This window comes from Cervus elaphus, chromosome X, assembly GCF_910594005.1.
Source record: "Cervus elaphus chromosome X, mCerEla1.1, whole genome shotgun sequence".
NCBI lineage: Eukaryota > Metazoa > Chordata > Mammalia > Artiodactyla > Cervidae > Cervus > Cervus elaphus.
In genome coordinates, this window is record NC_057848.1 from 33,142,346 (window position 1) to 33,169,009 (window position 26,664).

General features: G+C 39.6%; 1 protein-coding gene across 12 annotated transcripts in view; it reads left to right on the forward strand.

Moving 5' to 3' along the window:
- Window positions 1–26,664, forward strand: part of TMEM164 (transmembrane protein 164) — a 172,652-nt gene that overhangs the window by 54,615 nt on the left and 91,373 nt on the right. For 10 of the 12 annotated variants that reach the window (XM_043897755.1, XM_043897743.1, XM_043897750.1 and 7 more), the window contains one exon: window positions 12,261–12,310. Coding sequence is in view for 7 of the 12 variants with exons in the window: in XM_043897743.1 (XP_043753678.1) it covers window positions 12,261–12,310 (50 nt within the window). In the remaining 5 variants the exon portion in view is untranslated. Of the gene's footprint in view, window positions 1–8,676; window positions 9,688–12,260; window positions 12,317–26,664 lie in introns of those variants that run through there. The other 2 variants (XM_043897746.1, XM_043897752.1) reach the window with 2 other exon arrangements.

Sequence of the window (26,664 nt, forward strand, 5' to 3'; positions counted from 1 at the left end):
CGTGAAAAAGGATAGTGAACAATAAAGCTGGTTGGTGGGTGGGGGAAGTCAAATGAGGATGGGGAAGGGGAGGGACTGGAATGCCTAATTAAGGGGTTTGGACTTTATTCAACAAGGAATAAGGAGCCATCTGAGGTTCGTTTTTTTTTTTTAATTGTTTATCGAGATATACTTCATTACCATATAGTTCATCCACTTAAAGTGTTCAATCAGTGATTTTTAGTATATTCACAGGTATGTGTAGCCATTTCCACAGTCAATTTAGAACATTTTCATCAACTCAGAAAGAAGCTCCATACCATTTAGCCATCACTCCCCTACCTGTTCTTCCCCCATGCCTAAGCAATGACTGCTCTGCCTTCTGCTTCTATATACTTGCCTATTCTGGACATTTCAGAGATGGAGTCATATAATATATAGTCTACTTTGACTGGCTTCTGTCTCTTAGTATAATGTTTTTAAGGTTCATCCATGTCATAGCATGTGTAAGAACTTCATTCCTTTCTATGGCCAAACAATATTCCACTGTATAGGTATACTGCATTTTGTTTATCTGTTCGTTCATCCATTGATGAGTATTTGGGTAGTTTCCACCTTCTGGCTGTTATGAGTAATGCTGCTATGAACATCCATGTATCTATGTATAAGTTTTTTTTCCCAATTTATTTGGCTACACCAGGTCTTTGTTGCGGCATGTGGGATCTTAGTTCTCTGACCAGAAATTGAACCCAGGCCCCCTGCATTGGGAGTGCAGAGTCTTAGCCACTGGACCACCAGGGAAGTCCCCATGTATACATTTTTCTGTGAACATTTCTCTTGGATATATATATAGAAGTAGAGTTACTGGGTCCTGTGATAACTCTGTGTTTAACTTTTTGAGGAACTGCCAAACTGTTTTCCCATATTGGGGCACCATGTTCAGTCCTAACTTGCAGTGTATGAGGTTCCCAATTGCTCTGCATCATCATGAATGCTTGGTGATTGTCTTTTTTATTTTAGCCTTTCTCATGTGTGTGAAGTGGTCTCTCACTGTAGATTTGATTTCCATTTCCCTAATGACTAATGATACTCGGTACCTTTTCATGTGCATATTGGCCATTCCTGTGTCTTCTTTGGAAGAAATGTCTATTCAAATCCTTAGCTCACTTTTGAACTTGATAGTTTGTCTTTTTATTATTTGAGTTTTGAGAGCTACTTATGTATTCTGCATAATAGAGCCTTGTGAGAGACAAGATTTGCAAAAATTTTCTCCCATTCTTTGAGTTGTCTTTTTGCTTTCTTGATAGTATGCTTTGAAGCACAAAATATTTTAATTTTCATTAAGTCCAGTTTACCTATATTTTGTGGCTCTTGCTTTTGGTGTCACATCTAAGAATCCATTGCCAAATTGGGATCATGAAGGTGTACCATTTTAAGAGTTCTATAGTTTTTGCTTTTTTGTTTAGTCTTTGATTGATTGTGTGTTGATTCTGTAGATGATTGTGAGGTAGCGGTCCAAAGGTCATTCTTACACATGTGGAAATCCAGTTGTCCCAGGACCATTTGTTGAAGACACTTTTCTCATTGAATAGTCTTGGTCCCCTTGTTGAAAATCAGTTGGGAGGGTTTATTTTGGGATTTGTTTGAATTCTTTCCATTAGCCTGTACATCTGTCCTTATGCCAGCATCACTGTGTCTTTATTACTGTTGCTTTGTAGTAAGTTTTGAAATCAGGTAGTGTGGGTCTTCCTACTTATTCTTCTTTTCAAGATTGCTCTAGCCATTTGGGATACCTTGCAATTCCCTGTGAACTTTAGTGTTAGCTTCTCAGATTGTATAAGGATGTCAGTTGAGATTTTGCTAGAAATTGTGTTGAATGTATCATCTGAAATTTGTGAGGTCTATAACATGATCAGTGCTCTGTTTTTTTTTTAGTTTATTTTTGGCTGCACTAAGTATTTACTGCAGCACACAGGCTCTTCCTTTCTCTAGCTGCGGCAAGAAGGGGCTAATTCTAGTTGTGGTGCACGGATTTCTCATTGAAGTGGCTTTTTTTTGTTGCAGGAGGTTCTCTTGTTGTGGAACACAGGCTCTAGGGTGCTCAGGCTCAGTAGTTGTGTCACGTGGGCCTAGGTAGCACATGGGCTTGATTGCCCCATGGCATGTGGGATCTTAATTCCTGGACCAGGGATCAAACCCGTGTCCCTAACAGGTGGATTCTTAAGCACTAGACCACCAGGGAGGTCCCAGGGTTGTGTTTAAGAAGAGGAACCTGGCAATACTGTATGAACTGGGGTGAAGAAGGAGACACTGGAGGCCTTGAGATCAGATAGGAAAACTGTTGCAGTAGTTGAAGAAAATGAATAGGGACTGAACTAGGGAATGATAACAAGGATGGATTTGAGATATATTGAAAAGGTTAAAGTGTCAAGATGACAGGACTTGGGGAGTGACTACATATGGGGCCTGAGAAAAAGGGGCAGCATCAAAGATAGCTCTGGGGTTTGAAGACAGGCTAATTGATTGGATAATAGTACTTAAAAAAAAAAACCTCTTTGTATTTTATTTTTATTAAAATTTTTATTGAAGTGTAGTTGATTTACAATGTTGTGTTAGTTTCTACTGTACAGCACAGTGATTCAGTTATGTAAGTATATACATATATATACATATATACATATATATGTATACATATATATATACATATATATACATATACATATATGCATATATATATACATACATATATATATATACATATATACATATATATATAGAGAGTTAGGTTATTTTCCATTATAGGTTATTTTTGTTGTTTAGTTGTTAAGTTATGTCCAATTCTTTGGAACCCCATGTACTTTAGCCTGCCAGGCTCCTCTGTCCATGGGATTCTCCAGGCAAGAATACTGGAGAGGGTTGCCATTTCCTTTTCCAGGGTATCTTCCCGACCCAGGGATCAAACCTTCATCTCCTGCTTGGAAGGCGGATTCTTTACCACTGAGCCACCAGGGAAGCCCTTATAGGTTATTACAAGATATTGAATATAGTTCCCTGTGTTATACAGTAGAACCTTGTTTATTTTATAGGTAGTAGTGAGTAAAACTTTATATTTTAAAATTATTTTCTGTTTACAAAAGAGTTGTAAAGATACTGCAGAGAATTTCTGTATCCCCTTCCATCAGCTTCAGATATTACTGTTAATTAATATCTTGTATAACCGTGGTAAAATCTTTAAAACTGAGAAATTAGCACTGATACTTGAACTAAGCTATAGTCTTTATTCCTATTTCACCAGTTTTTCCCACAAACATCTTTTGTCTGTTCCAGGATGGAATCCAGGATCCCACAATGCATTTGGTTGTTAGGTCATCTTAATCTCCTCCATCCATGGCAATTCCTCAGTCTCCATCTTTTATTACCTTGTCAATATTGAAGAGTACTGGTCAGTTACTTTGTTAAAGTGTTCTTCATTTGGACTTACCTGATTTTGTTGTTGTGGATTAGATTTAAGTCATTGGGCAAAAATACCACAGAAGTGATGTCATCCCCTTCTTGGTACATCATATCCGGGGGACATGATGATATGTGTTATTATTGGTGATGTTAATTAATTTTGATCTCTTCTTGTCATTTTTTCCACCAAAAAGTTACTATTTTCCCTTTGTAATAAGTACTTTCCATGCAAAAATGATAATCTTGCATTACTCATCAGCATCTACCAATGGTTCTTGCCTATACTTACTGCTGTACTGCTTACCTGATGTTAATTTTGTTTCCCTCATGCCTTCTGCCTTTATCATATCAGTTGGAATTCTACTATTGGAACACCTGTCCTTGTTCTTCCACTTTTTGAGGGAGCAGTTAGCAAGGGAAGAGGTTAGGAGAAGAAGATAGCAAGTTCAGATTTAGGCATGAGATACCTGTGTGCCATCCAGATGGAAATATCTAGAAAGCATTTATTATCTGCTCAAACAATAGTTGAGTTTAAGATGTTGGAGGCAAGCACTGTTATTCTTTTGTATTTTAGAATGTAGAAACTGAGGTTCAGGGTGAAAACCTGAGTCATAGTGGGAAATAAAACTGGCAAGGCAGCTGAGGGCCACATTGTTGAGAGCCCTGCTTACCCAACAAACAACTTTGGGCTTTGTTCAGTGACTCACCTATGCCAATTTAAAATTTGTCAGTAAGGAACAATTGATAACCCAGTCCTAGCTCTCAGTCTATTATAGCATTTTGTGCAACCATAGGGAAACCATTTAATAGCCCAAATTAAATAAAATCTAAGTACCTAATGAGTTGTAGAGGCCATTGGACAAAAAAGAGGTGTTACCTGGAGTTATTGGAGAAGGCTTTGTGTGGGAACTAGAACTTGCTGTGGGCCTGGATGGAATTTGTAGTGAGTGGACAACAGAAAGGGCAACCAAGAAGGATGATGCTATCAGTAGCTCATATTTATTTTATTGTTTACAACGTGCCAGGCACTGAACTAAGTGCTTCAAACATTTAGTCCCCATATCCACCTTATGAGATAGTACTGATGTAATCCCTATTTGACAGATGAGGAAACTGTACCTTGAATGTTTCCATATTCTCTCCTTGTAGGCAGCTGGACAAGGAAGCCAAATAACATATTAGCATTTTATACTACAAGCAAGTGAAGAACAAGTGAATAGAACAAGTGAAGTTAGATGAATTGGAAGTTTAATAGAAGCTCTTGCTGATGTAGCTCACAGTAGGGATGGACTTTCTTTTGCGATCAGAATAATTATAGCTACTATGTATTGAGGGCTAGCTATGTGCTAGACATTGTGCCAAGTGTTTTGCTTGCTTTATCTCATTTGATCCTCTCCAAAACCTCATGAGACATAGATGCTATTTTTATCCCTATTTTAGAGATAAAAATTCCTCCAGTCTCTCGTCCAGGGTTACAGTGCTGGTGAGTGGCCGAAATCTATCTTAACTCTAAAGCCCATAATATTCACCACTTAGCAATGCTCCCTAGCCCACTTCCATTCTTTTAATAGGAGTGGATTTGGCACTGGGACCAGAAAACTTGAGATTTGCAAGATAAGATTCCCTGGTCCCTGGCTAGTACTTGGATGTGGAAACTGCCAAATATCTATGCCTTTGTGATTTTCTTTATTCTGTACCTCAGTGTTTGGTCAACTCCATTCTTTCTTTGGGGATAATCCAAACAGGTTACAATCTGGTCTTTCAAGTCTAGGAACATTCTAGCTTTAAAGTGCATCTGCTATGTTTTAAATCCATTATATGTTGATTTTGAAGCCCAAGAGTTTGTCAGTAGGTGCTCTAATTTCATTTTTGTCTACATTCTTGAGAGAAGGTTCTTTGTCAGTTTCTTATACTGATAAAAAAGATAATTTCTCAGAAAGAAATAAGCAGAAAGAATTAATGGGAGGATAGAAGGAATCATGGGCTTCCCACGTGGCTCTGTGGTAAAGAATCCACCTGCCAGTGCAGGAGACATAGGAGACATGGGTTTGATCCCTGGGTCAAGAAGATCCCCTGGAGGAAGAAATGGCTACCCACTCCAGTATTCTTGCCTGGAAAAGTCCATGGACAGAGGAGCCTGGCGGGCTTTAGTTCATGAGGTCACAAAGAGTTGGACCTGACTGAGTGACTAAGCATGCACACAGGGGAAATGATGCTTTCTTTTGTTATTTGAAGGGTAAATAAGAGATAGCCAAAAGAGGAAAGATGAGAAGGCCATTCTGGAAGAGTGAGTAGGATTAACAATAATGCAATTTTTGATTTGGAGATTTAAAATTTTAAAATATTATGAAAACAATTGGTGACTCTTTTTTTAATCCCAGGATTGTAAATAACTTTCAGAGTATGACATCAGAGACAGAAACCATGAAGGAAATAAAAAAGTATATCTAATTACATAAAGATACAAAAACTTGCATACAAAACTGCCATAACCAGAGCTACAACAATGGCAACATGGGAAAAATATTTGCAATAAATGTCAAGTAGTCTGTATTAAATGGCATTAAAACATAAATAGCTTCTTATAACCCAATAAGAAAAAGAACATACCAGTTGAAAAATAGTCAAGGCCACAAAAGAAGAAATACAGCTGGCCAAAATCATGTTAAAAAGTAGTTTAATATTTCTGGTAATCTGAGGCATGCACATTAAAGCAGTGAAGTGTGTGTTTGTGTGTTGTAGGGGAGTAAAGTTAATTTTCACTCTACCCTTCTAAATTCGTGGCTTGAGATCCCCCTGTAATAAAAGACAGAATAACAAGAGGAAAACAAACAGACTTTTAATAACTTGCGTACCTCCTGTGAGCGTGGGAGAGACCCAGGAAAACTGAGTAACTCTCTGAAGAGGGCCCAAACCACCACCTTAAATACCCTCTCCAGCTAAAGACAAAAGGGTGGAGGGAACCTGTTCCTGGAGGTGACCAGGAGAGGCACAGTAGACAAGGGTAAGATTGTATGCAGATTTAAGTTGCTGCCTTTTCTATTCATAAGAGTTTCTAGAAATTCAGTCATTCTTGTCTTCCTTGTACGGAGTGGAGACACCCTTACAAATGAAGATTTTCTTTATAAATGCAAATGTCTCTTACGGAAAGAATCTCTTCTACTTGATTTTCAGGGCTTCTCCTGTATCTGCTGCTTTTTTTTTTTTTTTTTAAACATAAATAGTCTTTATGACAAAGAGACATATTTGACGGTGGCAAATTCTGCTCCCTTTTAGTGTTTTGCCTTTTAAAACTGATAATGACCTCTTGGTCGGGCTGTAGCAGAAACACATTTCTCATATGTTGCTGGCAGGAGTACAAATTCAAAGACATTTTCTGGAAGGCAGTTTAGAATTATAGGTTAAAAAGCCTTAAAATCCATATTCCCTTTGAAGACCTAGAAATTCTCATTCTAATGAGACACCAAATACTAAATGTAGACTGCTACTAAATGTTGTTTAGTCACTAAGTCATGTGTGACTCTTTTGTGACCTCATGGGCTGTAGCCCACCAGGCTCCTCTGTCCATGGGATTTTCCAGGCAAGAATACTGGAGTGGGTTGCCAACTAAATGTAGACTACTACTACAAAATGTAGACTAAGTAGTGAAGGACCTGAAAATTTAGATATAACTTACATGTGTGACAGGAAGAGATGGGTTGAGTAAATTGTTGCATATCCATATAGTTGAATAAAATGAAGCTATTAGAAAATGAAATTATAGAAGCCTGTTTATGACATGGAATATGCTCAAGATAAAGTTTGGGACAGTGCCCGAAGCCAGCAGGCTGAAGAGATCAGCAGGGTGAGTAGAGAAAGCCTTGCCTGCCTTGCTAAGGAGCTTGAGCTTTTCCAGTAGTTACTGGCCAGCCATTAAAGGATTCTAAAGGAAAGATCAGAGATGCATTTTAGGCAAGAAACCAGTGAAAATCATTTCATCAGTCCAAGGAGAGAGAAGATGAGGCCCCAAGAGTATTAACATTAGTGAATAAAACCCAAGACAGACTTTGGGTAGCCCAAGGAATGGATCTTTGCTATGGTGGGTTCTGTTTATAGGCATTCCTTTAAGAACCCCCAAGTAGATGGGTACCCTCCTAGGCGGTGGAGCCAAGAGAACTGGAGCTGGGCCTCGGAAGATTGTGTTGCAAGCCAAATGGCCACTCTCCTGTCCCTCTCTCCTTCTCTTTCCCTTTGATTTAGTTTCCCCATCCTTTCACTGCTTAACCTGGCTAGCCCCTCAGTTAGGATGGTCTTGGTGACTGGCCATCCTTCCCGCCTACATTTCTCATAGTACTAACACTTCTTCCTATGAACAAAAATTATCTTCTTTCAGTGTTATGACCATGAAGGGTTAATGAATCTGATGTTGGGGTTGAGCAGAATTCGACAGGGAACAGGGTATTGATGCCAGTGAACTTGGGGCTAATATGACCATGAAACATGAACAGAAACAAGAATGAGGAAGTGGGACAAATGATGCTGAGAGCTTGGGTGGAGAAGGTGGGAACCTGGAACCAGAGTGTCTCAGAGGTAGAGGATCAACTGGTATAGCTGCTGGCACCTAGATTATGTGCTTAGGAAAAAACTGAATTTTTGAGTTTCTGGGCAAGATAACAGTCACTCTCTCCTGAAGAAGCTGAGAGAGTGCGGTTTTTGAATGGAACCTGCAGGTTTTTCCAGGGAAAACCAGCCCCAAAAGACTTCAGTTCTGTAAGGATTCAAGAATTGCCAGCACCCAGTAGATCAGAAAATGAAGCTGGTTGGATGTAATGTGAGCCTGTCTTTATGGAATGTTGGACTCTGAAACCCTGAAACCCATCTGTGTAAATTTAATTTGCTGCCCAGGCAGGTCTGTATTTTGAGATGTCTCGGCTTGTAAGGAGGAGATTGGAGGAGCTGTGTTGTGGTACAGATGTGAGGACCCTGGGGTGACTCCATGTGTGCTGTGGGAGTTGAGGGACAGGGCGAGAGTCTAAAGAAGAGAAGCCCCCATGAGGCTAGGACCATGTCAGGTGTGAGGTGAAAAGTGTTGAGAGTTTATTACGGGACCTGGGTTCTTGCCAGAAACCTTGTCAGAACCTTCCGCTGGGTTTCTCCGTCTGTAAAATGGGATTTCATAATAAAGCCCTGCTTGCCTCCCAGACAGTGGATCAATGGAAGAGCATAGTAGCATTTCTCTGTTATGCTCCTTGCTCTTTTCTTCAGATGCCTATTGGAGCAGATGGCGGCAAGAAGACAAAGTGCCACGTCGGTGCTGGGATGTACTCAGATGCCTTCTCATCTTCCTGCCCTCCTTGTTTGCACTTCCAAGTGTCCTCTCTTCCCCCTATATTTGCAGCTGAAGGGATAGTTTAGCTTTCCATCTGCTAGGCTAAAACACATGCCAACAAAATTTGGAGGCCATTGGCAGCCAGCCAAAGAAGAGAGCAGGGATATTTGGGCCAAGGCTGGGGGCCTTTGGGCCTCTGAATTAACATCTTATCTTCACTCTGATCCTTTGGTTGATGGTGATTATGGATGTGGCTCCAGCATGACAAAGCAGAGAATCTTAGTGTCATAAATCTAGGAAGTTGCCAGAGGAGACCATGAGTTTACCGGAAAAGAAATAGGATGGGGTCGGGGTCCTTTTTCAGACCTGCTTTTTTGATGTTCTCCATATATCTGATTTTAAAAGTTGCTTGGAAAAGATACCCTCTATCCTGGTGTTGGGGATAGATAGGCAAGATGAGGAAAGCCAGTATGTTGGTTGGAAATAACATGACCACAGGCAAGTAACTGTTGGAAAAGTCACTTAAGAGTCAAGACTAGATGGGCTGCCTCGAAAGAAATCAGATCCATGATTAAGTTGGGACTGGAGGCTTGCTTTCTTCAGGAGGTTTCTGGGCTTCCGTACATTGGGACATCTGGGATCAGACCCAGCCAAATGGGGCAGTTACAGGGATTCCCCAAGAATCTGCTTATCTCCTCTTGGCTGTGTGTATAGAAAAGTCAGAGCGCGGGGGGCGGGGTGGGGGGTGGGGTGGGCGTGTTGCATTTTTACTTCTCTGTTTTAGTGTGTTGCAAGTATCTAGGGTATTGCAGAAGCTCAGGAAGATTGCTAACATGACTTTTAGGTGACTCCAGAAGTATACTTTCCAAGGTGCTTGGGGGCCCCTGTCTGCTTTCTATATACTGTAGCTTCTGAGTGTAGCCTTTGATGGCCTGATGCTGGGTAACTATGTACAGCCTCCAACTTGGTCCCTTGCCTAAGGTGAGTAACTTTGCTTCCGGGTCAGTGGTAAAGAATAACCAGCTTGGTTTCTTTATCTCCTGTACTGTTCTGACGGGTAGGGTGGGGAAGTGGGGTTAAGTTCATGTTTGGTTGATTGAAATTCCAAGTTGACAGTCCTTATCCCAAACCATGAAGGTCAGATGTATTTCGGAAGTCTTGAGTTTTTTGGATTTTAGAAAGGCAATACTGAGCGTGTGGAGTGTTTTACAGACACTGCCAGTGGGATCTGGGACAGCACCCCGTAATCAAAGTACATTCTTCTTGTGGAATAAGTGTGAATACTCACCATAAATGGAATAAAGACAGTCTATAAAGAGCCTCAGCTCAGTTCAAGTCATGTCTGCTACCAAATTAGTTTTTTTTTTTTTAAACCAAACCCGACGTTCTATTTCTTTGAGCTTTTTGGATTTGGCGATTGCAGATAAAGGATTGTGGACCTGTAATTGTCATTGGCTTTGCACTTTTAATCAAATTGATCCACAGGGGAAAGTAACATTCTCAACGGATTTTTTCTTGGTGGGTTCTCTGATGAGGTATTGTGTGTGATGGACTCCCGGCTGTGTTCCTTTCAGGACCCTTTCTTCCCCATTCTTTCTCTTAGTCGCTGCAGGGATTCAGGTATCTCTACTTAGAGTGATTTTCCTTAGAGTACCCTTTCCTTTTAAATGTAGATTCTGAGAGAACTGAAGAACAGAATATAAAGAAGATACCTGGGACAAAGCCAAGCCAGCCGATAATGTCTATTCATAAATTTTCACCACAGGAGAGGAGCACATAGCAATGATTTTGTAAATCTGCACCATTAAGTCACCGTAGGTGAAGTAACTCCAGAAACATGAGTTTCATTCTTTGGTCAGTCTTTTGTCCTGAATGTCTTTGATCAAACCTTGAGCACACCTGGCTGCTTAGAATAGTTGAATCTCCTAGGGCTTTTGTTAAAATGCACAGATTCCTGGAACCCTGACTTATGGAATCAGCATTCCTCATGTACAACTGCTCTGCAGGGCTTTCTTTGTCCCCCCTTGAGCAAACAAGGTTTGACTTTGGTTCAGTCAAACTGCCACTGCTGTGGGTTTCTGAAGGCTGTAATAACCCTAGTTCAAACCAAGGAGCATGGAACTGATGGTCTCTTAGAAGGATCAGGTTCTTTTTGTTTGGTTTGAGCAGGGAGAATAGAAGAGGAACCACCTAGTCAGGCTTTGAAACAAACCAATCAAATGTGGGGGAGGGAAAATAATTTTCCCTCTACTCTTCTAGGATCCTGGCTGAGACACACCCCCTCCTCCACAATAAAAGATTAACAGGAGAAAATCAATGGAAGTTTAGTAATATGTATACCTCCTGTATACATGGGGGAGACCCAGGAAAACCAACTCCCTGAAATGGCCCAAGCTACCACCTTAAATACCATCTCCAGCTAAAGATAAACATGTTGGGTGTTGGTTGAGGGGTAGGGGTGGAGGAGAAGGCCAGTTCCTGGAGGTGACCAGGAAGAGTGCAGTAAACAAGGGTAAGGTTGTTACACAGGTTTAGGTCCTTTCCTTCTCCCTTATTGAGAGAGTATAAAGATTTAGAGTTATCCTTTTCCTAGAGGGAGACACCTGAACAAATGGAGATTTTCCATATAAATGTAAATATATTGTACAGAAAGGTAACTTCTACACAGTTTTCAGAGCTTTTCCTATGTCTGTTGTTTCTTAAAAATAGTCAGCCTAAAATAATCCTTGTACCAAAGAAACAGACTTTGGGGTAGCAAATTCGGCTCCCCTTCAAAATCAAAGGGAAATTAAGAGCCTGGGGGTGGCAAAATCAATAGGATTGCCAGATAAAAAATACAAGCTGTCCAGTTAACTTTGAATTTTGATAATGAATAATGTTTTAGCACATGTATGTTCCATAGACTATCCAGGATATACTGATACTAAAACATTATTCATTATTTATCTGAAATTCAAATTTAACTTGGCATCCTGTGTTTTTATTTGCTAAATCTGGCAAAGTTAATTATTGATTAACCCACCTTCCCCCATGGGAGGCAAATCAGAAGGTATTTGTGTGCTTATCCTATGCTCATAATCCATTTTTACTTGTCCTGGGTTAAAAACTTCTTATCCTGGCTACTTGTATAATACTGAAGTTGAAGTATTGAAAAATTGAGTGTTCTAGAGGGTAAAAGGAAGTGAGGCTGAAATGACTTAAGGAAAAGCTCTCCCCATCTCCTACCCTCCAAACAGTTACTTCTTCCACTCTCCATCCATCTCTTTCCCCTTCCCCCCACCTTCCCCCATCGCACACACAGCCAGGACAGGCACACGTAGATGCATGTACAAACACAAACATGTTTAGAAAACCACTTGCTTGTCTTTTAAAGTTTTTTTATATTATATATATTTTTTCTGTGTAAGAGTTTGGTTATTTTATTATTAGTAGCATTAGAATTAGTATTATTAAAGTAACACTGTCTCACTGTGTCCAGCATTTCTCGTGATAACCATACTTGATTTTTTTTCCATTGCAGATCTTTCTCCTGGCCTGCCCTCCATGTCCAGGAGCCATCGTCATCTTCAAGTAAGGGCAAATTGTGTTTCTGTTGCTGTTGCTGAACTGCTTTGTCTGCTTGGTAAAAAAGGATGGTGAACACATTGTGAGCACATTGAACTTGCGATGCTGTGTGTCTGGGCTTCCCAAGAGACAAATGTCTTCAAGGGTCCAATGAAACAGGGAGATGTTATATATGGAGATTTGGCCTTTGTGCTTTTGGTAAGCTCTGGCAGATCCCTTTTAGCGATTCCTTGTGGTGGTGGTTTATGGCTATGACATGCTCCCTTGGAAGGTTGCCACCCTCCTAAAGTTTCTTTTGAGAGCCTGTTGGGGGCCAGGCAGCCCCCCTCTACTCACACATCTTTGTACTGTGATTCTCTTGTTCCACTGAGGATACTTTGAAGGCCTGTGTTCTTGTGTTTTTATCTTTTGTTGCTCTTGTTGTTGTTAAAGTGCAAATTAAAATGAGGAGAGAAAAATATCACCTTATTACAAGTCCTGACTTTCTTTAAAATAACAAGCATCCAAATCTATTAAAGTGTATTGCAGGCAAATTGTGTTTGTCTGAAGGCAAGTTTACTTAAATGAAATTCTCAAGAGTCCCAGAAGCCTCATGTGAACCAGGAGTTGTGACCATTTTGCTTACCAAACCTTTTATTAGAGTTGCTAATGAGAAGCTAAATCGACCCAATTAATTTCATCTCTTTCCCCCTTCTCCGACCCCCGTTTTGGAGCTGTCTCTGAGCAGGGAAATAGCCCCAAACCAGAGGGAGGGGGCAAAAAGTAGAGAGCCCAGCAGATCTTTGGATAATTGAGAGTGGTGTAAATGACTTTCTGATTTACTAAGTCATTAAAGTGTGAGGTAGGGGGAAATATACCCCATTTGTTGCTTCAAATAGCTCCTTGGAATAGCCACTTAGTCTCTTACCTTAGGTGAATAACTTTCTGCTGAATGAGGGGTAGTGGGTCCCGATTTCATAAGTCTCTTACTTAGACAGCTCCTAAGGAGAAGGGGTATTTAACCCTGTTTCCCTCCCTTGATTTCCCAAAATGGGCTCAGTCTTTCAGTGCAGTGTTTTAAAAGTAACATTTATTGCTTTTTATTTCATTATTATGGGAGTTGTAATTCTCATTATAGAAAATGCAAAAACACACAAAAAGAAAATAAACACCATCACTAATCCTACTAAGAAATTATTTTGGTTATTGCCCTCTTTTTTTTTAAACAAGCAGAGACCATATTTTGTTTTTTGTTTTGTTTTTTACTGTATCTTTTCTAAACTTAATTCAATTTATATGTGTTTGTACATATAAAATACATAAATAAAATTGCTGGATTTATTTTTTTTTTAGTAGTCCTCTCCTGCCCCTCATTTTCCTTGTTTGGTATGGCCTTTGCCCTATCTTTCCACATTGTCCCTGTATATTACCAAACCAGTATGTATCCTTCTATATTTTTCTTCATGCTTGTAGGTACACACACACACACACACACACACACACACACACACAAATGGGTTTTGGAATGTTTTGTTGTTTTTGTTTATTGTTTTACAAAAATAGAATCCTATATATACATCCTACTTATTTTCACTCAACAACATCCCATGAAAATCTATCAAAGCCTCTTGGTACAGCTCTTTGTCTTTCAAAAGGCTAGAAAATATTTTGTGGATGCACAATTTATATAGCCATCTCCCTATTAATGAACATATATATTCTTTCCAGATTTTGGCCACTACAGTCCATGCTGAATTTAAACATCATTGTGCTTATGCCCTTATATACTAGTGCTTTCAATTTATACACATGTACACACACACACACACACAAATGTTTATTTGCAAATAAATATTTGTTACCATATCAAGTTATAAAAACAGGCTGTTATAATTCACTTTTTCTCTTTGTATGTAATATATGAGATTATTCTTTTTTTCACATCCTAATCAGCATAAGGTTTTATGATTCTTTTATAATTTTGACAGCTTAATGGATGTATTTCCTTGGCTAATAATGCATTTCAGTATTCTCTCATTTTTTGTCCAGTTGGATTTGCTGTTTGAATTGTCTGCTCATATTATCTACCCATTTCCTCTGGGTTGTTTATATTTTTTTTAACTTGTAAGGCCTCTTTGTATATTTTGGATATTGGCCCTCAGGCTACCATCTTTATTATAGACATATTTCCCAGATCTATATGTGTTGATTTTACTGATGGTATATTTTGCCACATAATTTTTTCTACATACTTTTTTTCATATCCAAATATGATAATTTTTTTATAGTTTCTGGGTTCCCAGTCTTTGTTGAGACTGTTTTCTCAAAGATGGATAACCAGTGGTAGTAGCATAATATGTTAAGTAATTCCTACTTTCCCTTGTAAATTGAACTACTATCTTTGTCATTAAACTTTTTATATACAAGGATCCATTTATGAATTCTCTTGTTTTGTTTTATCTGTGTGTCTTATTTACCTTAGTCATATTGATTAGGTTAAATTAGCTTAAAAATATTTATCTTGGCATTTTTTCTTTATACATATTTTAATATCATTTAATCAGTCCTCCAACCCCATCCTATTGTGATTCTAATTAGAACTGCATTAAATTTATATTTCAATTTTGTAAGAATCATTTTTTAAATACATAGCTCTTTTTGTCTAAGAAATGGTTATTTCTTTCCTCCTGTTCAGATCTTATTTTATACCTTTCTTGATACATTTATTCTAAAGAATTAAGAGCTTTTTTGTTCATTAGGAATGCAATATTGTCCTCCTTTCCATTCCTAAATGCCTCTTGCTAGAATAGAAGCTCATTAATTTTAAAAATACTTTTCATATCTAGCTATTTTACCAAATTGTCTGTTAGCTCCAGTAACTTTTATTTTATTTTTATCTTTTTTTTTTCTTACCAGATTGTAGCAGGTTTAATAGTGGCCCCCAAAGGTATGCCCAAGTTGTAACCCCAGAACCTGCAAAGGTGACCTTATTTGGAAGAACTATCTTTGCACATGTAATTGTGGATTTTGAGATGAGATCACCCTGGATTTAGGGTGGGCCCTTGTATGTTTGTTTGTGCTCAGTCATGTCTGTGACTCCATGGACTGTAGCCCACCAGGCTCCCCTGTCCATAGGATTTTTTTTTTATATACATAGAATTTTACAGGCAAGAATACTGGAATGAGTAGTTTATCTTTTCTTTCCAATGGTTATTCTAATTATTTAATTTTCTTCTATTTTTCGCTAGAAACTCAAAGACAGCATTAAATAAAAATGATGCTGGTGGGCCACTTTGTCTATAACCAATTTTAAATAGAAATGTTTTCTGTGTTTTTCCATATTTGCTGTTGATATTTTTAAGTAGTTTCCACATTTACTTTGTGATATTTTATTTGATTATTTTTTTTACTTTGTGATATTTTAAAAAGGAATGTTTTTGTATTTTATCAAATGCTTTTTCAATGATTTCTGATCTTTTTTTTTTAATTTAAGTTTTTTATATAGTGAATTATGTCATTAGATGTCTGGTTTTGAACAACTCTTATGTTACTGAAATAATGTAATAATATATTACTATTTTGATACATTGTTGGATTCTATTTGTCAATCTTTTATTTAGAGCCTGGCCTCAGTATTCATAAGTGAGATTGGAGTCATTTTTTTATTGGATTCTTTTCTTCAGGTTTAAGGATTAAAATTATGTAGGTTATGTAAAATGAACTGCAGAATTTCCCTTCTTTTCTCTGGCCTGGAATACTTTAACTACCCTTAGAAATTTTGTGGTATTTTTTTGTTTGTTTGTTTGTTTTTTGAGATCAGATAAAACTCAACTGTAAAACCCAAATATGAAGTCTCAGTGCCTTTTTCAATGGGTAGACCCTTAATCACCTTCCCAGTGTTTTATGTGGTAAATCATATATTCAAATCATTTTGGGTAAATTTTGATCATTTGTATTTTTCTAGGAGTTATCTATTCTAAGTTTTCAAAAATATTGCCATGAATTTAGTTGAGCATATAGTTCTATAATTAAAGAAGCCTTTCTCCTCATTGTAGTCATATTTTTCTTTCTTGGGCTTAGTCTTGTCTGACTTTATATTCTGTCTCATATTTTATATATTAGTTTAGTAAGCACTTTTATCTATTTTTGGTGGCTTTATAGAACCTGGTTTTGGATATATTTATCCCTTTTACCTTATTTTGTATATATATATATTTTTTTTTTGAAGGGGGCGCTTCCCTTGTGGCTCAGCTGATAAAGAATTTGCCTGCAATGTGGGAGACCTGGGTTTGATTCCTGGGTTGGGAAGATGCCTGGAGAAGGGAAAGGCTACCCCCTCCAGTATTCTGGCCTGTAGGATTCCATGGACTGTATAGTCTATGGGGTCACAAAGAGTTGGACACGAGTGAGCGAGTTTCACTTTCACTTTTCATATATATTTACTTAATTTTCAACTTTTTATATTTATTTTCTTTTCCTGTTTTTTGCCTAATCTCTCAAGATTTATGCTTATTTCTTTACTTTTTGTCTTCTTTAATCATAGTTTTTTATTCTGCTTTTTTTCACTTGATGATATCACAGGTTTTCCCCTATTTTATCATGTACTTACATTGTTCACATCATTTTTTTTTGTTCACATCATTTTTAAATTAAATTTTATATTTTGAGAAACTATGTAAAATAAAATATAACAAATATCATTATGATGTAGAAGTTATAAGAAAAATAGAGAGATCCCATATACCCTTTAATTAGTTTCCTCCAGTTGTAACCTATTGCAAAAGTGTGCTATGATATCACAACCATACAGTCAAGACAAAGAATAGTTTCATCACCATGAGGATCCCTCCTGTTGTCCTTTTAAAGCCAAGTTCATTCCCTCCCACTTGCATGTTTTCTCTGACCCCTGGCAACTCATCTGTTCTCCATGTCTTTAAATTTGTCATTTCAAAAATGTTGATATAAATATAGTCGTACGGTATGTCACCTTTGGGATTAGCTTTTTTTAAACTTGGCATAATTCCTTGGAGGTTCATCCAAGTTTTTAACCATACACATAATTTTTCATGGGTACTTATTATTCCACTGTGAAAATCCTCTGTGCAGTGTGAAGTTGAAAATCGTTGTTTTAGAAAGTAGATAGTACAGCTCTGTTTACTGTTCTCAAAGGACTTTGTCTTAAAGGATCTTATCTAATCCTTCAACTAATGTCAGATAGGGAGTACATTTTATCCACATGACAAATAAAGCAGTTGGGGCCAAGAGATTTTAAATAACTTGGCTAAGATTACATGCTTTTAAACTGGTGTTGGAGAATACTCCTGAGAGTCCCTTGAACTGCAAGGAGATCCAACCAGCCAATCCTAAAGGAAATCAAACCTGAATATTCATTGGAAGGTGAATGCTGAAGCTGAAACTCCAATACTTTGGCCACCTGATGCGAAGAACTGACTTATTTGAAAAGACCCTGATTCTGGGAAAGATTGAAGGCAGGAGAAGGGGAAGACAGAGGATGAGATGGTTGGATGGCATTACCAACTCAATGGACATGAGTTTGAGTAAGCTCTGGGAGTTGGTGATGGACAGGGAAGCCTGGAGTACTGCGGTTCATGGGGTCACAAAGAGTAGGACACAACTGAGTGACTGAACTGAAGATTACATAGTGGCAGAGTCAGGATTCCCTTTCTTCCTCTTCCTGCTAATGCTTTTAATCGGGTTTATTGTGTCTAGTCAAGGTGGGGAACATTTAACATGGATATCTCATTTAGTCCTCCCAGCACACCTATGTGGGAGGTACAAACAGTATCGTCAGTTAGATCAAGACAACAGGCTCTGAAAGTTTATGTGATTTAAGTGGCTTGTAAGTGATGTAGGTGGGATTCGATCCAGTATCTCTCTGACTGTAGAACCAGTGCTCCTAATAGCTGCCTTATGTTGCTTAAGGGAGTATTTTCTGTTCTTCTGGTACTGTTGAAAGAAAGGGTTAACAACCATGATAACATCTGATTTAAAATTTCATAAATTTCAGTGTACACAGACAGGCCCTGCTGTGGGTGCATTGACTAGTGCTACCTACCCACCTCTTGTTTTTTCTAGCAGCCCATTGCTGTGGCAGCCACACATGAGTTTGTTTGCTTCCCAGCGAAGCAGGGGCTGGCATGCTCTTCATGGAGGCATGCCCAGTCACTGCAGGAAAGGGGTATGGTGTGCCCAGCAGGCTGCAAGAACTGTGCTGGGCAAGGGCTGGCAGTTCTCTTTAGGGTGGGGAAGGAGCAGAACTCTCCACAGGGTTCTCACACTGCACTTGACAAGAGGGAATGATGGTTCCCCGGTGTTCTGGCTGGGTCCCAGAGTGGGACCCAAAGTGTCCCCTTTATGTGCCCCACAGTTGACATGTGACCTGCTTAGTCAGCTGCTGTAACTGGCTGCCCAAGGGAAAAACATGTGCCTCGAACGTGGAGCCTCCACTGCAGCAGCCTTGGGCATGGTTGACTTCCATGTCCTAGAATGCCAGCCTGGCAGCATTTGGCCCCTTATCCCCCAATCCGTTCCCAGCTCTTCCATGCTGTGGATGCATGTTGTATTGAGTCTGTACGGGCAGTGTTGGTCTATGTCTCTGAGTCTGAGCCATTTTCTTTTTATTCATTTGGCTGTTTTGAGTGATTCTTATCTGAAGAGCTGTCTATCATCTTCAACATCCAAGCCACAGAATTCTTTCTCCCACTCAAGTTTGAGTATTATATCCTTAGAGGCCATTCTGTGCTTTCTCTCCTGCTACTGACTTCAAAAAAGGTACCTTTTGCAGTTACCTTTAGGGAAAATACCCTGTTGCATAATATGAGTCAGCCTGCCTTTTGAATTCTTAATAAATAAGATTCTCTTTTGCCACCCAAAAAAAGGAAAGAGAGCAGGTACTCCCCAGCTCCTCTGGTAGCTTTTCTTTTTCTTTCTTTTTGCCCCTTTCCTCATTTTTTTCTGCTTCAAATTTCATTATAGAAAATTCCAAACAGATACCTACTATGCTTATTACATATTACATATTTTAATTAGGGAAATGTCACTTTTTTGGTTATTTTTTTTTGTTTTTATATGAAATTATTTCTCCTCTTGTGGATATGAATGAGTTGTCCATATATAAAGAGTATTAATCCTTTATCACCTTTGCAGTAAATGTTTTCCCCAGACTGCCTTCAAACTTGTTGACAATGCTTTTGATGTATATTCTACATTTTTATTGGTCACATTGATTGGTTTCTGCACCACCTTCAGACCATGGTTATGAGAGGGTAACAGGCAGGAAGGCCAGGGGTCTCCAAGTGGAGGAAAGAGGCTGTAAGTGCCAGACATTTTTATCTCTCTTAAATGGCAAGAAGAAACAAACCAGCGATCTGTTTTTCATTCTCTATACAAATTTAAAAGGAGGTTTCTCTTAACATTCTGTGTTGCCATGACACCTGGTCTCACCTAAAGCTAACCACTCTCAAACTTTGAGTTAACCAATACATGCCTTTTTCGTATGGAAATGTGGTCTTAAGCTATGTTAATGAACCCCAGACTCAATCTTCAAGTTGGTTCTGCTAAACGGCCTAACTTACTTCCTCAGGTATTGTTCTCCTAATCTATGTAAACGGAACTATTTGTTGGTATTCTGCCCTTCTAAAAGATTCAAGTCAATCGTTTTATGGCCTGGGATGAATTATCTGATGCCATTCTAAATTTTATGACATTCCTTTCATTTCATTAACAGACTGTGAGTGACTATATAACATACAGCTAAAGACTAGGAGGGGGGTACTCTTTTGCCCCCTTCTGATGCCTATGTCAGAAGCTTTCCCTATCTCCTTTATACTTTAATAAAACTTTATTACACAAAAGCTCTGAGCGATCCAGCCTCGTCTCTGGCCCCGGATTGAATTCGTCTCCTCCGGAGGCCAAGAATCCCGCGTCTTATCGTTCAGCAACAACCTTTCAGTTATTTCTTCCAGTGCTTTTATGCTTGAAGAGATTTACCATTCTTTTTTTTTTTTTAAATTTAATTTTATTTTTTTTTTATTAGTTGGAGGCTAATTACTTCACAACATTTCAGTGGGTTTTGTCATACATTGATATGAATCAGCCATAGATTTACACTTATTCCCCATCCCGATCCCCCCTCCCATCTCCCTCTCCACCCGATTCCTCTGGGTCTTCCCAGTGCACCAGGCCGGAGCACTTGTCTCATGCATCCCACCTGGGCTGGTGATCTGTTTCACCATAGATAGTATACATGCTGTTCTTTTGAAACATCCCACCCTCACCTTCTCCCACAGAGTTCAAAAGTCTGTTCTGTATTTCTGTGTCTCTTTTTCTGTTTTGCATATAGGGTTATCGTTACCATCTTTCTAAATTCCATATATATGTGTTAGTATGCTGTAATGTTCTTTATCTTTCTGGCTTACTTCACTCTGTATAAGGGGCTCCAGTTTCATCCATCTCATTAGGACTGGTTCAAATGAATTCTGAGATTTACCATTCTAAGATCAGGTAGACAATCTAGCTTTTTTTTCTGTTTTTAAATATTTTAGCTGTCAATTCATCTAAAATTCATTTTGTGCATAGTATGAGGTAGGGATGTAGAATATTTTTGCCCAAATTGTAATTCATTTGAGCACTATTTGTTGATTAACTATTTCCCTATGGTTACTGCTGTTACATTTTTATCATACATAAATTCTTGTATATGCTAGCATAGGGGAGCAAAATTTGCTACCCTGTCACTTTGGCATGAGGATTAATTTATGTATGTTCTTAGTTTTAAGATTAACAGAAGACTCAGAAAGTCTTTCTTTTTACCTCCTTCTTAGCTGCCTAAAGTATAATAAAGGGCTTTTTTTTGACATAGTGCTCTCACCAGAGATAATGTACAGAGGATGAGCTAGGTGCGGTGGGGGAAACTCTGAGTTTTCTCTTTGTCTCATTCTCTTCATGGCCCAGCAAACATTTGTTTACCAAACGTTTGTTTTCCTATCTCCATTTGACTTGCCTTTCTCCCCTTTTAAGTCCCAAACCCCTACCTCTATCATCCTGTTTTGTCTTTATGTATTTTTATTGAAATATAGTTGACTTAAAATGTTAATTCCTATTGTACAGCAAAGTGATTTGGTTATGCACACACACACACACACATATTCTTTTTTAATATTCTTTTCCGTTATGGTTTATCATAGGATATTTTGTAAGTTGGAGGATAATTGTTTTACAGTGTTGTGTTAGTTTCTGCTGTGCAATGAAGTGAATCACCTATGAATATTCATATATCCCCTCCCTCTTGGGCCTTCTGCCCTGCTCCCCATCTCATTCCTCTGGGTCATCACAGAGCACCAAGCCGATCTTCTTGTGTTCTACAGCACTAGCTATCTGTTTTATACATGGTTGTGTGTATATGTTAATGCTACTCTCTCAGTTCATCCCACCCTCTCCTTCCCTTGCTGTGTTCACATGTCTGTTCTCTAAAATGGTATTTACGCTGAGGGTTTCAGCTGTTTTGGCAAGTTACTCAGTTCTCCTGAGTCTCTCCCTTGTATACATGTCATTAAACTTTTTTATGATTTTCTCCTGTTAATTGGTCTCACGTCAATTGAATTCTTAGACTAGCCAGAAGAACCCAGAAGGGCAGAGGAAAATTTCTTCCTCCCTGACACTGAGGTTTATTTGGATGGCTTGTTATCCTGTTCTGTCAGTGTCTCTGTTGGGTTTGCCACCAATTTCAGACTCTTGTATTTGCAGCAGCTAGCAGACCAGATTTCTCTTCACCATTCTTCCCAGACTGTTACTTTACTCACACTTTTTTTCATAGCACATCTGAACCATTTTTTTTTCCTTCCAGATGAACTTAAAATGCTTTTGTCAGACTCTTCCCCCAAATCCTGTTGTTTTGATTGGAATTACTTTAAATATAAAATTTCATTAATGTCCTTACCATAATGAGTCTCTCTAAGGAAAGACAAGGTAGATTTCTTAGTTTATTCAGGTTTTCTTGTATGTTATTTAGAAGTGTGTGCAGATTGTATATCCCACAGATTTCTTATTAATGTCATTTCTGGAGAGTTTATAGTTTGTGATATGATTTATTTTATGTTCAAATTGATTATTACTGGTACATAGGAAAGATTTTGATTTTATGTGTTTATTTTATATTTGACCACCATGCTTAACTCTTCTAGTAGTTTTTCAATTACTTCACTTTATTTTGGAAATTAAGAGTATCAACTCTGGTATGATAACTTGGTCTTCTTTTAAAGAGCAAAACTATTTTCAAGCCTGATTGTTTTAGCTAGAACTTCCTGGACAGTGTTAAATGATAGTAGTATTGGCAGGAATTCTTGCCTTGTTTCTGATTTTAATGGAAACGTTCCTAGTGCTTTCACTTTTAATTCTGATGTTGGTTATTGGTTAAAATTAAACATCCTTTATAATGTTAAAGAATTATCTTATTTTTAAATCACCATCCCCCCCACTTTAAAATCAGGAATGGTTGTTGAATTTAGCTAATGGTTTTTGAAAATCTATTGAGAGGTTCATTTGGGTTTTCTCCTTTGATCTCCCTGTTTCATCTGTTACATTAATAGATTTTCTATTAACAACCTTTGTCACATTTCTATGGTCAGCTTTCCATTTCCTCTGCGTACTTGGGAGAGGTTCAGATTTGGCCTCCACACTATGAATTGATATATTTTGCTTTTTGCCATCTCCAATGTGAAGTTTAATTCTGCTGCTACAATATTTTTTGTAATTCTTCCTTGGTTTGCTAAACTCTCTTTTCTGTCCAGTTTTGTTATCTTTCTTTCTTGATATGTTTTATTCCAATGGCTTTCTATACTTGTTTCATAGAGTTCATGTTTTCTCGTATTCTCTTGAGGATGCAATTTTCTAAAATTTTCTTCTGATTCTGACACTAAATGAAGGCTTTTGTGCTTCCTCCAACTCTTCAGAATGCTATACATTTCCCTTCTGCTGCTAGAGGTTTTCATAGGAAGCATGCAGTTTGTGGTGTATGTTGATGCATATTTGAAGGAAGATTGATTTAGGCTTTGTTAAAGACGTAGAGTATGTGGATTTCATTTGACTCTCCTCTTATTCTCTTTGGTATTGGCTAGAACCCCTTCTCAGCCCCATTCCTGGTGGCCAGGTTGATGCACCAAGCTTCCAGCCTGTTTCCCAGTGTCTAGCAGCTTCATCGGAGAAAGCAATGGCAACCCACTCTAGTACTCTTGCCTGGTAGGCTGCAGTCCATGGGGTCGTGAAGAGTCAGACACGACTGAGCGACTTCACTTTCACTTTTCACTTTCATGCATTGGAGAAGGAAATGGCAACCCACTCCAGTGTTCTTGTCTGGAGAATCCCAGGGACGGGGGAGCCTGGTGGGCTGCCGTCTATGGGGTCGCACAGAGTCGGACACGACTGAAGCGACTTAGCAGCAGCCGCAGCAATAGCGGCAGCAGCAGCTTCATCTGGTGGGTTTTGCTGGACCCATATGGAATCGCTTTTTCCTACTTATTAGATTCTCTGACACTCGGAACATATAAACTGGATGAACTGCAGCCTCCCATATGCATTGGTACCTGAGTTTTACTTGTGAAGTTTGCCACTCCCAGAATGCAGTGTGAAAGCACCAAAGCCATCACTTCATCCCTTTTGGTTTATGGGAGGACTCTCTGAATGGATATAGACCGGCTTGGGGAGTTGTTGATTTCCCTTGCAAATGGTAGCCCTGGAGTGGAGGCATGGCTGGTTTTGCCAGTTGTGAGATGAACTCTCCATTGCTAAGCTGTGAGGCTGACTGTGGTATAACCACTCAGTGTTTTACTGTCTTCTTTCAGATTTCTGCTGCAAGACTTGGCCCCAAATTGTTTTTTCCTCATTTCAGCATTAGTTTTAATGTTAATGGAGATTTCTCCCAGATAATCATAGTAGGATGCCCATCAGTCTAAATTTTAAGTAATTTGGGGGAGTTTTATCATTCTCTGTATCTTGATATGTATTTTAGTGGGGGAGCTAGGAGAAGCTGTGTTAGTGGTAGTTAAGCAAATACTATTTTAAACTATAAATCCAATGTGTGTGTGTGTGTAAATACTTTTTTTTAAAATTTTGGCCATGCTGCCTAGCTTGTGGGATCTTAGTTCCCTGACCAGGGGTTGAACCCATGCCCTTGGCAGTGAAAACATGGAGTTCTAACCACTGGACCACCAGGGAATTCCTTATGTTTTGGTTTAGAGCAGAGATCAGCAACCTTTTCCTGTAAAGGGCCAGATAGTAAATGTTTTGGACGTTGTAGGTGATCTGATCTGATCTTTGTTTTAACTCCATAAGTACTGTTGGAGCTAGAAAGTAGCATAGACCAGTACTGTATGTATACAAATGAGTTTGGCAGTATTCTAATCAAACTTTTCAAAAACAGGAGGACCAGCTGAAAAAGTTCTGGAGATGGGTGACGGTGATGGTTGTACAACACTGTGAAGGTACTTAATACCTCTGAACTATATACTTAAAAATGGTTAAGATAGGGGCTTCTCTGGTGGCTCAGTGGTACAGAATCCGCCCACCAATGCAGGAGACTCGAGTTTGATCCCCAATCTAGGAAGATTCCATATGCTGTGGAGCAACTCTGCCCATTGGTCACAGTTATTGAGCCTGTGCTCTAGAGCCCTGAAAAAGCAACTATTGGCCCCAAGTGCCACAACTACTGAAGCTTGGAGCCCTTGAGCCTGTGCTCTGCAACAAAAGAAGCCACTGCAATGAGAAGGCTGTGCAATGCAATGATGAGTAGCCCCTGCTCGCTGCAACTAGAGAAAACCCCAGGCAGCAACAAAGACCCAGGACAGCCAAAAATAAACAAATTTTAAAAATTAGCATACAGACAGAGAGAGGAAAGAGGAAATTCCATGCCTACAGTAAGAGGGGAACTTTGCTCGAAGCTTCAAGGCAGTGAGACAGATTTCTGGAGTAGCAGTTAAAAGGCATATCAGAGTTAGAGGGGGGTGGAGTTCGGGAACTTCACAGTTCATCCTCGTAATAGCATCCCATGCTCTTTCGGAATAGAGATACATAGAGCTGACAGTCACACTTTTTGGTATAAGGATCAGAGCAGGGATTTTTTTGTCCTTGCGAGGCTTGGGGAACCTCTGCAGTTGTCACAGGGGTTCATATCAGATGCAGCTGAAAAGCCAGCCTGGCCTTTGTTCTTTGTGACTAGTGAGGCTTCCTGTAGACGACCTGCTCTCTTCCCAAGGCTGGAAGATCCTGGGTTTTCAGTTATTAACCACAACAGGCTCACTAGAGAAAGAGAAGCAGCCGCTAGTCTGAATCAGCTGCTATAGTGCCTCTTTAACAGGATCTGCCACTGGGATTTACCCGTCAGCTGGAGACCAGGGCCCTTGGCCTCTGGAAACAGTGCTGCCCTTGGGCTCCAGGCCACATTTCCTCTGGTGGTGTGGACAGATTCCTCCTCCCCAGCTCTCGCCCTGGCAGCCCTCAGCTTTTCCCAGACCTGGAAACAAAGAGCCTAAAGTTTAGCCGTGCATGGCCTCCCATCTCCACAGGGGAAGCAGGTGTGTCTAATGCTGTTCTTGGAGCAGAGTTAGCATACCCACATCCATTTACACGATCCTCCCCATCTAAAGAGCTTCCTTGGTGGCTTAGACGGTGAGGAATCTGCCTGCAATGCAGGAGACCCAGGTTCGATTCCTGGCTCAGGAAGATCCCCTGGAGAAGGAAATGGCTACCCACTCAAGTATCTTGCATGAAGCATCCCATGGACAGAGGAGCCTGGCAGGCTACTGTCCATGGGATTGCAAAGAGTCAGACACGACTGAGTGACTAACACTAACTACCCCATCTGAAGGTGACGCTGGAGGAAATCTAAGAGGTCTCCATGGCAGCTGAGTGGTGGGGCGGGTGCCGCAGGACCACCAGTCACGGGACCTGCAGGTGTGGCCAGGAGCAGCCTTGGGCAGTGCTGGGTGGTTTGAGAGCTTCCTGGTCTCTGTTGGAATCTGTTCTCCAAGCCGAAGGAAGGTGTCATCATCACTGGGTGTCAAGCACTCACTCCCCCTGCCCAGTCTCCATGGATCCCGCCACCATAGAGGGCTTGAATGCTGGCAGCCTCTTAGTTTTCAGCTTGCTCTTTGGCATCCAGGCTGCTGTTTTTAGAAAAGGATGGAATTCTTGGTTTCATAAGGGGCTAGGAGCCCACTGGCTCCATGGTAAAGAATCCACCTGCAATGCAGGTGATGCAGGTTTGATCCTCAGGTCACGAAGATCCCCTGGAGGAGGGCATGGCAACCCACTCCAGTATTCTCACCTGGAGCATCCTATGGACAGAGGAGCCTGGCGGGCTGCAGTCC